Source organism: Macrotis lagotis, chromosome X, assembly GCF_037893015.1.
Source record: "Macrotis lagotis isolate mMagLag1 chromosome X, bilby.v1.9.chrom.fasta, whole genome shotgun sequence".
Lineage (NCBI taxonomy): Eukaryota > Metazoa > Chordata > Mammalia > Peramelemorphia > Peramelidae > Macrotis > Macrotis lagotis.
In genome coordinates, this window is record NC_133666.1 from 505008006 (window position 1) to 505020698 (window position 12693).

Here is a 12693-nt window from a genome sequence, read left to right on the forward strand (position 1 = left end):
TAAAGGGTTTCAACTGAGTGAAAGGATAAAGCAATACAAGCAGTGTGTGTGGTCCTGGGCAAGTCACTTAACCCTTATTTAACTTAGTGACTCAACTGGAGAAGTAAATGGCAAACCACTACAATATTTTGCCAAGAAAACCCCATGGTCAAATGCATGGGGTCATGCTGAACAAGAACGACTCTGTTAAGGAAGGGTAAAAGTGAAGAATTCTGTGGCAGGGTAGAAAGATGAGGAGAGTGTAGGAGAGGTTTGAGATTCCAGGAGGGCTGGAGTCAGCAAGGGGAGATGAGAACAATTACTGCCATGTGGGAATGTGGAAGGTTAGGATATGGAACAGCAAATCTGAGAAAGTCTAAAGACCAGTTTGGCTGGAATATAGAGTTTGTAAAGGAAAATAACATGAAATAAGGCTGTAAAGTTAAACTGGAGCCATTTTGTAGAAAACCTGTGAGCTTATGTTCTTGGCACAGTTAAAAAAAGGAAAACATGGGAAGTTTAAGATAGAGAAGTATGCATAAAGGAAAAATCTTATGATAAACAGTAGTCCTTGGAATGAACTTATTTCATCTACTTCCTATCAAGCACTTATCAAACTTAATGCTTTCAGGACCCTTGTGCATTTTTTTAAAGGCAGTCAGAATTAAGTAACTTTCCCATGGTCACACAGCTAGTAAGTGTTTGAGACCACATTTGAACTCTGGGCCGATGCTCTATCAACACTATTCCAGCTAACTGCTCCTATCCCTGTGCATTCTTTTTTTTCCCCCCTGTGCATTCTTAAAAATTATTGAGCACTGGGGTGGCTAGGTGGCACAGTGGATAGAGTACTGGGCCTGGAGTCAGGAGTACCTGAGTTCAAATCTGATCTCAGACACTTAATAATTACCTAGCTGTGTGGCCTTGGACAAGCCACTTAACCCCATTTGCCTTGCAAAAACCTAAAAAAAAAATTATTGAGGACTGCTCCTACAAAGTTGATGTTTGTCCTTAGTTCTTGAAAATCATGATGTCAGGAAGGTGATGCCATGGCAAGCACGTAAATTGGATTTGAGTGAGCGGGATGCTGAGCTAAGTTATCAGACTCACTTTCTCCTCCAGAACCATCTGGATTCAGTGGCCAGATATCAATCAGGATGACTGGAAATGTCCCAGATGGGAGGCAATCAGAGTTAAGTGACTTGCCCAAGGTCATATAGCTAGTAAGAGTCAAGTGTCTGAGGCTGGATTCCATCTCCAGTTCTTCTGACCCCAAGGCCAGGGCTCTATCTACTGTGCCACTTAGCTGCTTCCCACAAAGATATATCTATAATATTATATAATATAAGCTATAGCTACCTCTATCTATGGTATTAGAAATGAAAATATCTTGATATTCTTAAGGAAATAGAATAGACCCCTTAAAAGAAAACTGTAGGTGGAGCCCACTTTAAGAACCTGCTAGGGGGCGGCTAGGTGGCATAGTGGATAAAGCACCGGCCCTGGAGTCAGGAGTACCTGGGTTCAAATCTGGTCTCAGATATTTAATCATTACCTAGCTGCATGGCCTTGGGCAAGCCACTTAACCCCGTTTGCCTTGCAAAAACCTAAAAAAAAAAAAAAAAAAAAGAACCTGCTAGGAGATTCTTCTGATTTTTCTGTTTCCTCCTCCTCTAATTGCCTAACTTTCCTGTTAACTTGTGCTAGAGAGCTCATTAAGAGTCTGAGTTTCAGAATAGATAAAGGGCCTTAAAGCTCCAAAGAGCTTCCAAACTTAGAGACACTGGGCAAGTCTGTTACCTTCTAAGTGCCCCTATTACTTTCTAAATTAAAAATTAAATTAAGTCTTTAAATTAAAGACAAGCTTTAAGTCTTTATCCATGGAGAGAGTTTCCATATAAGCTAAACTTAAGATCTGCTGGATAAATAGCATCTCATGCCACACCTGAATTATTTAACCTAAATTTTAAAATTTTATTTAAGGTAGTGGGGTTAGGAGTGACTTGGCCAAGGTCACACAGCTAGGCAATTAAGTCCTCCTGACTCCAAGGCCAGTGCTCTAGACATTTTGCCACCTAGCTGCCCCACCAGTTTCCTCAACTCTAAAAAGAACTGGGGAAGGAAATGACAAATCACTTCTATATCTTTGCCATGGAGTCACAAAGAACAGGGTCGACCTCTAGTTTGTTGTGAGATTAAATGAAATAAAGGTATGGGAGTCATATACATTTAGATTATTCAAATGGAACATTTTTAGAAGAGGGTCTTAATAGCCACTGCTTGTTATAAGACTGGTCTGAAGAGGTATATCAATAATCAGTTTATCAAAGAAACAGTAGTAAATGATTATAGTAATCTACTGTTTGATAAACCCAAAGATTTCAGTTTCTGGACAGAACTCACTCTTTGATAAAAAAAAAAAAAAGCTGCTGGGAAAACTGAAAGATATTATGGCAGAAACTAGGCATAGACCAAAATCTCACACCCTATACTGAGATCAAGTCACAATGGGTGTAGACATGAAAGGTAATATATCATATAGGAGAATGAAGAATAATTTACCATCAGATCTATGGGAAAGAGGACAGTTTATGACCATAGAAAAGAGACAATATTATAAAATGCAAAATGGATAATTTTGATTGCATTAAATTGAAAAATTTTTGCTCAAATCAAACCAATGCATCCAAGATTTAAAGGAAGGTAGTTAGTTGGGAAACAGTTTTTACAACTAGCAATTCTGAAAAAGGCTTCATTCTAAAAACTGTGTCAAATTTATAAAAATATAAATCATTCCTCAATGGATAAATGGTTAAAAGATATGAAAAGGCAATTCTCAGATGAAGGAATGAAAGCTATCTAGAGTTATATGAAAAAAATTCTCTAAATTATTGATTAGAGAAATGCAAATTTAGAGGAGAGGTACCACCTCATGATTGACCAATATAACTAAAAAGGAAAATGATCAATGTTGGTGGGGGTATGGGAAAACTGGGACACTAATGCATTCATTGTTGCTGCAATTGTGACCTGATCCAATTTTTCTGGAAAACAACTTGGAATTATGCCCAAAGGGTAATAAAAACTGCAAACCCTTTGATCCACAATGCCACTACTAAGTCTGTATCCCAAAGAGATCCCCCAAACAAGTAAAAAAATTCACATGTACAAAAATATTTATAGCAGCTCTTTTTGTAGTGGCAAAGACTTAGAAATTGAGAAAATACCCAGCAATTGGGGAATGTCTGAACAAATTGTGGTGTATGAATATGATGGAATACTATTATTCTATAAGAAATCTTGAGGGAAAGGACTTCAGAATAGCCTGGAAAGACTTGCATGAATTGATGCTGAAAGAAGTGAACAGAACCAGAATAACACTGTACACACTAAGAGCAACATTGAGTGATGATCAACTAAGATGAACTTGTTCATTTCAGCAGTTCAAAAATCATATGCAGAGAAGGAATTATGGAGACCAAATGTAGACCAAAGCTTACTATCTTCAATTTTTAAAAGTTGTCTTATGTATTATTGGGTTTTTTCTCTATATTTTTTTGCCATTTTGATTCTTCTTTCACAACACAATATGGATCTTAGTTTAGCATAGTTAAACATGTATAATCTATGTTAGATTGCTTTCTGTTAGGGGGAGGGGGAGGGGAGAGAGAGAGAGAGAGAGAGAGAGAGAGAGAGAGAGAGAAATTTGAAACTGAAAATCTTGCAAATAAAAGATTGTTGAAAACTACCATTGCATGTAGTTGGAAAAATAAATAAAATATTTTTTAAAGGGGCCGCTAGGTGGCACAGTGGATAGAGCACCAACCCTGGAGTCAGGAGTACCTGAGTTCAAATCTGACCTCAGACACTTAATAATTACCTAGCTGTGTGGCCTTGGGCAAGCCACTTAACCCCATTTTCCTTGCAAAAACCTAAAAAAATATATTTTTTAAAAAAGTTAACTAGCACTTTTAAAGTTTTTACTGAAAAGCAATTGTAGTTGTAGGGTTAAAGGTGGGGGAAAGATAGGTGAATTTGAGAATCATCAACATAGAGATGGATAATGAAATCCACAGGACCTGATGAGTTCACCAAGTGAAGAAGTATAAAAGAGAGATGAACAGAGGGCTCAGTACTAAATTCTGTGGTATTCCTAGATGAGGATTAGCAAAGGAGACTGAGGAGGAGGAGTTTGCTAAAAGAGGAAGAAGAATGGTATCCAGGTAACAGAAAATCGAGTATTGAGAATAGGCTCTTTTGTAGGGTCAAAGACTACAGAGAGTCAAGAAGAAAAAAAGATTGAGGAAAAACCCTTCGAATTTAGCAATTAATTGCTCATTCTCCTAATCCACATCTTATTCCATAGAGTCAAGTAGATTCTAGTATTTCAGACATTTCTAGGTTTTTGGAAACTTGAAGGTGCATATTAGTTGTATTGGAGCAGTACTCAGAAATCATGAAGTGAACTATTATTACTGTAGAAGTATGAAGTTATAGGACTGGAAACATTTTCCAGAGCTCTGATAAGGTGAAAATCAAATAATAACAGGACCTTAGGAACAATCTGCTGTTTTCAGTGCTCTGTTTCCTGATTGTTATATAACATTTGGTGAGGTGGTGCTTTACATACTAAGTGTTTTATCAGTAAAGATAGGGAAATGTATTAGTGCCCTCTCCATACTAAAGTTTTAATATATCTTTAAACTATCTTAAGCTATTAATAAGTTAAAGTTGTATTAAAATTTTTAGGATATTTTCTCCATGAACTTGATATATTTCTCTGTTGAAGGCAAGTTACTTGAAAGCAAAGATTTATTTCATTTTGTCTTTGTATCACCAGCAGCTACTGTACTACTATGTGCATACTGGATTGGATTGAATATACCAACACTTAAAAGAGTTTTTTTCTCACCATAATTTTTTTTTACCATAATTTTTAAAATGAATTTTTTTCTATGCATATATTGCCAGAAGTCACATTCCTATCATTTTAGATGCTCTGTGTAGCTTTGTTATTGTTCTTTTTCAGTCATTTTTTTGTCCAGATCAACTCTTTGTGACCCTTTAGATCATAATGTCCATGGAGTTTTCTTGGCAAAGAAAATGGAGCAGTTTGTCATATCCTTCCCCAAGACAACTTGACTCCTCATGATCCCATTTGGGGTTTTCTTGACACAGATAATGGATTAGTTTGCCATTTCCTTCTCAGAAGTTAAATACTTGCCCAGGGTCACACAGCTATCTCTGGCCAGATTTGAAGTCAGGTTTCTCTGACTCCAGGTTCAACCTTCTATCCTCTTCGTTTGTTTGTTTTGGTTTTTGTAAGGCATGGGGTTAAGTGACTTGCCAAGGTCACACGGCTAAGAAAGTATGAAGTATCTGAATCTGCATTTGAACTCGGGTCCTCCTGACTCCAGGGCCAGTGCTCTATCCACTTCGACACCTTATCTACTTCCCCCAACCCTCTATCCTCTAAGCCATGGATGTACTCTTAGAACAAGTGAATTCTCCCAAGCCTATTTCTTCATTTCCCTGCTAGTACTGCTGCAGGGGATAGGAGAAAGGAAGTTATTACTCTGACCTCAAAGAAAATATTTTCCTTACAACTTTTATTTCTTTGCCACCCCCTTCCCCAAATTCTACATTAGAAGATTCATTTCTATAGACTAGAAGTCCTTTGCTAAAAATTCAAGATTCAACTCAAACACCATCTTCTATGGAAGGACCTTCCCTGGTCACTTCACCCCAGTACACACCAGCTGCTAATGCCTTCCTCTTTACTTCTACTTGGCATATTTGTTATCTCCTAAATTATCTCCTAGAATGTAAACTCCTTGAGAGCAAGGACTGTCTTTTCTGTTTATTTATATGCCCAGTGCTTAGTACTTACTGCCCAGTAACATAGTATGTAGTTCTTTATAAGCTGGTAATTCTTGCTGATTGATTAACCCTGTGAAGTCACTTTCTTAATTACCTTACTTCAATTGCCTCTGATTTGAGAAGAGGAAGTTGGGAAAGACCCCTCATTCCCTTGGAAGTAGAGCTATGCTGAATGAATTGAGGCACTGGGTGATCTATAAGTGTGAAGGCTGCCCAAGGAAACCAAACACTATTCTTTCTTTACCATGGAATTTGGGGGTGCTGCTTGATGTGAGTAAAAATTAATAAGGAATGAAAAAAATTCTCTTCCATGATCCTCTTGCAATTCCTTTCTTATCTCCCCTCCTCACCACCACCACCACCATTCAATCCAACATTCCTTGACTCTTTCCCTTTTCTTCTGCAAACTAGTGGTAGTTTTTTGAGATGCAGTTTGATTTCTGTGGCTGATAAGAGAATTAAAGTTTGTTTTCTTATGGTGGTGGGATGCTTGAGGTAGAAGGGAATCACTGGAAACTTCTTAGTGATTCTGTTTTTTAATTACATTTTATCTATTATAGAGTGAGAATGAAATATAATTATAACTTAATGTAATAACCATCTATTTTGTTTCCAAATGTTTATGTTCAGCATAAATATTAAATTAAGCAATACAAATAATATTGAATTGATTTTTTTTTAAAAGTTGAGTTTAAAACAGCTTTGGAATGAATCTTTTCCTTTTCAGAGAGCTTTACATAAAAGAATCACAGAATTTCAGAGTTGGAAGAGATTTTTAGATGCTTATCTAGCCCTTCTGACCAACAATTCTCTGTATAATATAACCATACTCCTAACAATTGGTCATCTAGCCTTTGTTTGAAAGATTTCAAATGAAGGGTAAATGATTACCCTCTGAGGCATTATCCAATTCCAATTTTTGATAGCTCTATTAGGAAATTTTTCCTTCTATTTAGCTGATATTTACAACTTCATTTTCTCATAGTTTTTCATTCTGGAGTCAACCAGAACAAAGGGAATCCTTCCATTAACAGTCTTTTAAAAACTTAAAAGATAGCTTCCATATATCCTGTAAATATCATCTAAGGATTCAAAGATCCTTTAACAGATCCTTATAAGGATCTAGAATAGATCCTTTTTCAATTCCTTCAACTAATCCTTATAGAATATGGTCTCCAAGCAGATTGAACCTTCATCTTCTATTATCTGAATAACTAAATCTTCTGTCTTATTAAAAAAATTACAGTATACTATTGCAAAAAAAAGAGATTTTTGAAACTCCAGGTCAGAAATATATTGTTAGCAAATTGTGTTCATGATGTGAACTCTTAGGTAAAAATTAGAACAAAGAAATTAATTGATTTTTAGTGCCCAAAAGATATTTAATGAAGACTTACTGTAACTGATTTTAAAAGTATTGCAGAAATATAAGCTATAGTTAGCTGATTTATGTATTCCATGACAGAAAACAAAAGCAATATAAAGTCACATAGTAAGGAGGACTGTACCATAAAAGAGAGGAAAGTCTAAGGGGATATTTCATGCAGATATTATATCCATATATGCAAATGGTGCCCAACAAGAGTCATAGAACTTAAAAACTGGAAGTCTCAGAGGTTATCTAAATTGAATCCTTGTCTGAATCAGAAATCTCTTTTGTAATATCTCCAACATGGGCTTCTGACCTCTATTTGAAGATGTTCCAAGAAATAAAAGGGAAGTGTTCTCTCTGTACAATTAATTCTGTGTTGGAATAGTTCTAATTTTTGGAATTTTTTTTCCTTATAGTCAATTTCTTTGAAACTTCTTCCTTGATAATTTTCTACCTGGGCTGTTGAAATAAAATTATAATATGCATTCTATGTTCCAAAACAGCCAATGGATATCTATTTAACTTCTGATATTCTTTGTGTATTTATATTCAGTTACGTCCAATTTGTAGTGTTTGGGTTTTGTTGGCAAAGAAATTGGAATAATCTGCCATTTCCTTCTCTAACTCATTTTACAGATGAAGAAACTGAGGCAAATAGGGTTAAGTAACTTGTTCAAGGTCACATAGCTTGTAAATATCTGAAGCTGGATTTGAACTCAGGAAGAGGAATCTCCAGGCCCCACACTCCAGGCTCAGTACTGTGGCTGTGCCACCTAGCTGTCTTTCTTCCTTTCTTCACATAATCAAAACTTGCATGGTTCATGAGAAATTCTTATTACCCACTTCTAAAAGTGAAGATGGAATTTACAGGGTATCATTTAAATTCTCTTTGTGGTGGATGAATCATATCAAGAGGCTAGAAATGTCTCATTTTGTATAACCAAAATTAACAACAATAATAATTAGCATTTATGTGATGTGTTAAGGTCTGTAAATTACATTATAAATAATATCTCATTTAATTTTCACAACAATCCTAAGTTCAGTCATTTTTCAGTCATGTCCAACACTCTGTGACCTCATTTGGGATTTTCTCAGCAAAGATACTAGAGTGCTTTATCGTTTCCTTCTCCAGCATGTTATACAGATGAGGAAACTGAGGCAAACAAGGTTAAGCCCAGGGACACACAGCTAATATGTGTCTGGAGTCTTCCTGACTCCAGGCCCCACATTCTATTCACTTCACCTCCTACCTGCCCCACAAGTAGGGCTATCTATTTGCAAGTTTTCACCTAGGGAACAACTGACCTAACTTTGCTATCACTCATCAGTCATCATTTCTGGATAAAGTGAATTCAGTGATAATGTTATGGCCTCACTTGTGTTCTCATGAATAAATATGGAGACAGAAGGTGGGGAAGGAATTATCTACTATTATATTGCCAGACTATAGATCTGCTATTGAAAAATTGTTCAGGGGCCAATCTGACCTTGAATCTTAGCCCTGGCAGTGGTGAAAAGCAGAAACTGAAATAGCTGCTCCTTTCCCCCCTCCCTTTTCTTCCATGGTCCTTATCATTTCTGAGATTATTACCTTTTTTGTGAGAACACTCCCTTCGTTCCCCATCCTCCCACCCACTACTGCTGTCTTTCTGGCCAGTCTAACTGGATTACTTGTAAACTTTCTTAGAAGTTTTAGTACATGGAGTTTGGGGTAAGTTTCATTTCTTTTAAAACAAAGAAAAAGCACGTCTTTAGCCCTAATTTTATAGTATAGAGTTTAATTTTAAATTTTATACTAGTTTCAACTTTCTGTCTGATGTTATCTATAAATCTGTTTTTGTTTGTTCTACCTAGGACTAGCTGTGTTTATTTCAAACCTTTTAATTCTGCAAAAGGCAGAGTTTAGCCTGATGTAAAGTAAACATTGAAAGAAACTTAAAAACTATGACATATTTAGATTTATATTTTTATAAATCACTATGAATAGTTTTTCACTTATCTGAAAACTGAATACTTAGTTTTAATAGAGCTTTGTCATATAGAAAAAAGGAGTCTTTAGCATCTAAAGGTCTTATGACTCATTTCTTATGGCATTGTTACTCATTTTTATCATTATTGATGAATTTTGTGTATTTTTCTATGTTTGCCACTAATCTGTTCTATCTTTACAGGAATATCAACCAGACTCCCAGAAATCATGTTGGTAGGATCTCAGTCATTCTCCCCAGGAGGGCCCAATGGGATTATTAGAAGTCAGTCCTTTGCTGGTTTCAGTGGTCTTCAAGAAAGGCGATCCAGGCAAGTACCATATAATCCTCTTGGGATGCTTGCAACTTGAGAATGAAAGTACACTCTGGGATTTTGCTTACTTTTTTGAGTAAAAGGCTCTGCTTCTCTGGACAATGACATAAACCAAACATTGTTGTTTCTTAAGTAATTTGGATTCCTCTAGCAAAGGAAATTTTTCTGAAAGTTTAGGCTAGACTAGTTATGTGTATAGTCGATTTTTATTTTGAAAACTATCTGCAGATACAATATATTTTCCCAGTAGGCATATAGAACTCAGAGGCTCTGAATGATGTATAATTACATCATGCTAGGGAATTAAGACTATGGCCCTGACAGACAACTTTGGAAGGACAGATGTCATCTTCAGGATCCACTGGTGAAACTGGGGGGATGGAGGTAAATCTCTAGTTCCTTGGAGATTTAACCTGATCTAAAACTGATCTTGCAGAGATTCAGATTCTGCTCTAAGATAGGATATTTTTGACTTAACATGAAAATATAGGCAGCAAATAAGGGAAATATCATAAAACTTGTCTTGAGCTTTTTCCAAAAATGTGGGATCATAAGATCATAGATTTAGAACTGGAAGGGATCATTTTATACAACCCCCTCATTTTACAGGTGAGGAAATTGATGACCAAAGAGGGTGACTTACTCAGAGTTCCACAGATAGCAGGTGTCAGGGCTAGGATTCAAACCAAGGTAGGGAGTTGAACCAAGGCTTTCAGATTCCAAATCCAGGATCTTTCTTTCTCTTAAATCCACTGCCCTGCAGAAGTCTCATGTCAGCATTCTGATCGAGTACTCCACCCATGTTTTCCTAATGGCTATACACTTTGGAAAGTTTTTCCTCTTATTTAACCAAGACTATGATCACAAAATCATAGGATCACAGAAGGCGTTGTTGTTTTTCCAGTTATTTCAGTACTGTCCAACTCTGCACAACCCCAGTTGAACTTTTCTTGGTAACAATATTAGAGTGGTTGCCATTTCCTTCTCCAGCTAATTTTACAGATGATAAAACTGAGGCAAAAAGGGTTAAGTGACTTACCAGCTAAGTGTTAGAGGCCATATTTGAACTCAGGAAGATGAGTCTTCCAGATTCTAAGCCTAGTGCTCTACCCTAGCTGTTCACACTGATGATGGTAGAGTTAGATTATGACTTACCACTGATTATAAAAACATCTTTTTGTCCTTGAACCTCTCTGTCACCTGTTCCTAATTAATGACAGGAGGTCCAGTAATTTTGTCACTTAGTCACACAATTGGTTAGTTGGTTTTATGTTTTTTGTGTAGTCTTCCATAAATTGATGGCTGTGGCCTGTTTGCCTTGGCATCTGCTATGAAGGAGCAGCTACTCCTAGTGTTACTTTGAAGCATTTTGTGTCCCAGTGAGCCCAGAAGAATTTTACACTCCCTCCCACACTATAAAACTGCAACATGGGAAAGTTGTCATTGTGGAAGCTGAATGTGTTTAGATTGCTCTAAAGTGAAGTAATTGGGAAACTTGGGATTCTAGCATGGGGACCGATTCTACAAGTGATGGAGCTGTCTCTGGTATTCTGAAGCACATCTGTTTTATAGTCTTGACCAAGAGTCTATCTATTCTTTCCACTTAACCCCAAGATCTTTGTCCTTTGCCTCTTAGCAGTTTTCAGTGGACAGATATGACTTCCATTTGAAGTCTGTCACCTAACTGGGGCCAACGTCTGAGTCTTAGCTAGCCAGCAGTTACTAGAAAAGACCTCAGTGAGTAACAAACAAAATAATCTGAGGCTAGGGAAGGATGACTCAAACCCTGGAGACAGAAGTTTAAACAAGAGATGATAAACTCCAAAAGGTAACTTTTTGGCAGGATTTTTTCCTCTCTTGTAAATGCATTATACTGAAGAGTTTTGACTATTTTTATTTTGTAGGTGCAATTCTTTCATTGAAAATACTTCAGCACTCAAGAAGCCTCAGGCCAAACTAAAGAAGATGCACAATTTAGGATACAAAAGTAACAGCCCTCCCAAAGAACCTCAGCCTAAAAGGGTGGAAGAGGTCTACCGATCCCTAAAGAATGGACTTGAGTAAGTCAACACTATGAACTGAGTGGACTGCTTGCTTAAACTGTATCTTTCTCTTTCATCTTCCTGTTTCTTTCCTTGCTTCCTTTTTCTTTCCTTCTCTTCCTTCTTCCATTTTCCCCCTTTCCTTCCTTTTATTATTTAGAATTTAGACTCTAGCCATGCCTTTGAAAATAGCTAGTTTTATGAGATGTTCTCACACTGTCCAATGGGTCCTGTATCCTGCAGATAACCAAAAGAAGTCAGAAATGTCCCAAACCCTTCTTGAAGGTTTGAAACAACTGGATTTTCATGGTGTGTCATAAATTCATGAAACCAGGACAGCAGAGTATTAGTGGGAAGCATGCTAGATTTTTGAGTCAGAAGAATTGGATTTGAATCCCAGAGTTGTTACTTACTACTTTTATGAGCTTTAGGCAAGTCCCTTCCTCTCTAAGCCTCCTCTGTGAAATGGAAAGGTTGGATCGTATGACTTCTAAGGCTCCTTCCAGCTTTGAATCCCATAATCCTGTGATCAGAACCACATCTAAAGAAATCATTGACTCTGTGATAATTGCACATCAGCTGTCTGCTCATGTTACAGAAAGGGTGAAAAGAAAAGAAATCCAATAACATTTTTATTCTAATAGTCTATAACACTGTACTGGTATTAATGTAGCAATACTTTAAAAAATTGTTTCAGATCTGCAAAAGGATCATAAACCGAATAAATATTGCTCCTTAAAAGAACAGTTATGCAATGGATAAAGGCAACCTATAAACCAAATCATGACTCTATCAAGATCACCTCATTGATTTCCCATAATTCAAGTTTTATGACTTTGAATTTAACAAATTTTTGCTTAATCATTACTCCCAGCAACTGAAACATTCTGTCATCTTAAAACAGGTTTTGAAAGTCAAGAAGCAATTTTGGGCAAGTGACAATATTTGCAATAACCTTACATTTGTATGGTACTTTGTAGCTAATAAAAAGCATGACATCAATTGCTTTACTGCAAAATGAGACAGTTGGATTTAATGATCTTTCAGGTCATTTCCAAATTAAAGCTCTTTGTTTGAGAAACTAGGGAGGGTGGTGTAGACTCTGTTGTTAGATTT

The 12693-nt window shown here is 36.6% G+C and overlaps 1 protein-coding gene across 6 annotated transcripts in view; it reads left to right on the forward strand.

Moving 5' to 3' along the window:
- RIPOR2 (RHO family interacting cell polarization regulator 2) overlaps positions 1 to 12693 on the forward strand; it is a 220255-nt gene that overhangs the window by 145377 nt on the left and 62185 nt on the right. For 5 of the 6 annotated variants that reach the window (XM_074205656.1, XM_074205658.1, XM_074205653.1 and 2 more), the window contains exons 2-3: positions 9406 to 9532; positions 11440 to 11595. In XM_074205656.1, the coding sequence (XP_074061757.1) occupies positions 9432 to 9532; positions 11440 to 11595 (257 nt within the window). In that variant the 5' untranslated portion in view covers positions 9406 to 9431. Of the gene's footprint in view, positions 1 to 8163; positions 8946 to 9405; positions 9533 to 11439; positions 11596 to 12693 lie in introns of those variants that run through there. The other variant, XM_074205655.1, reaches the window with a different exon arrangement.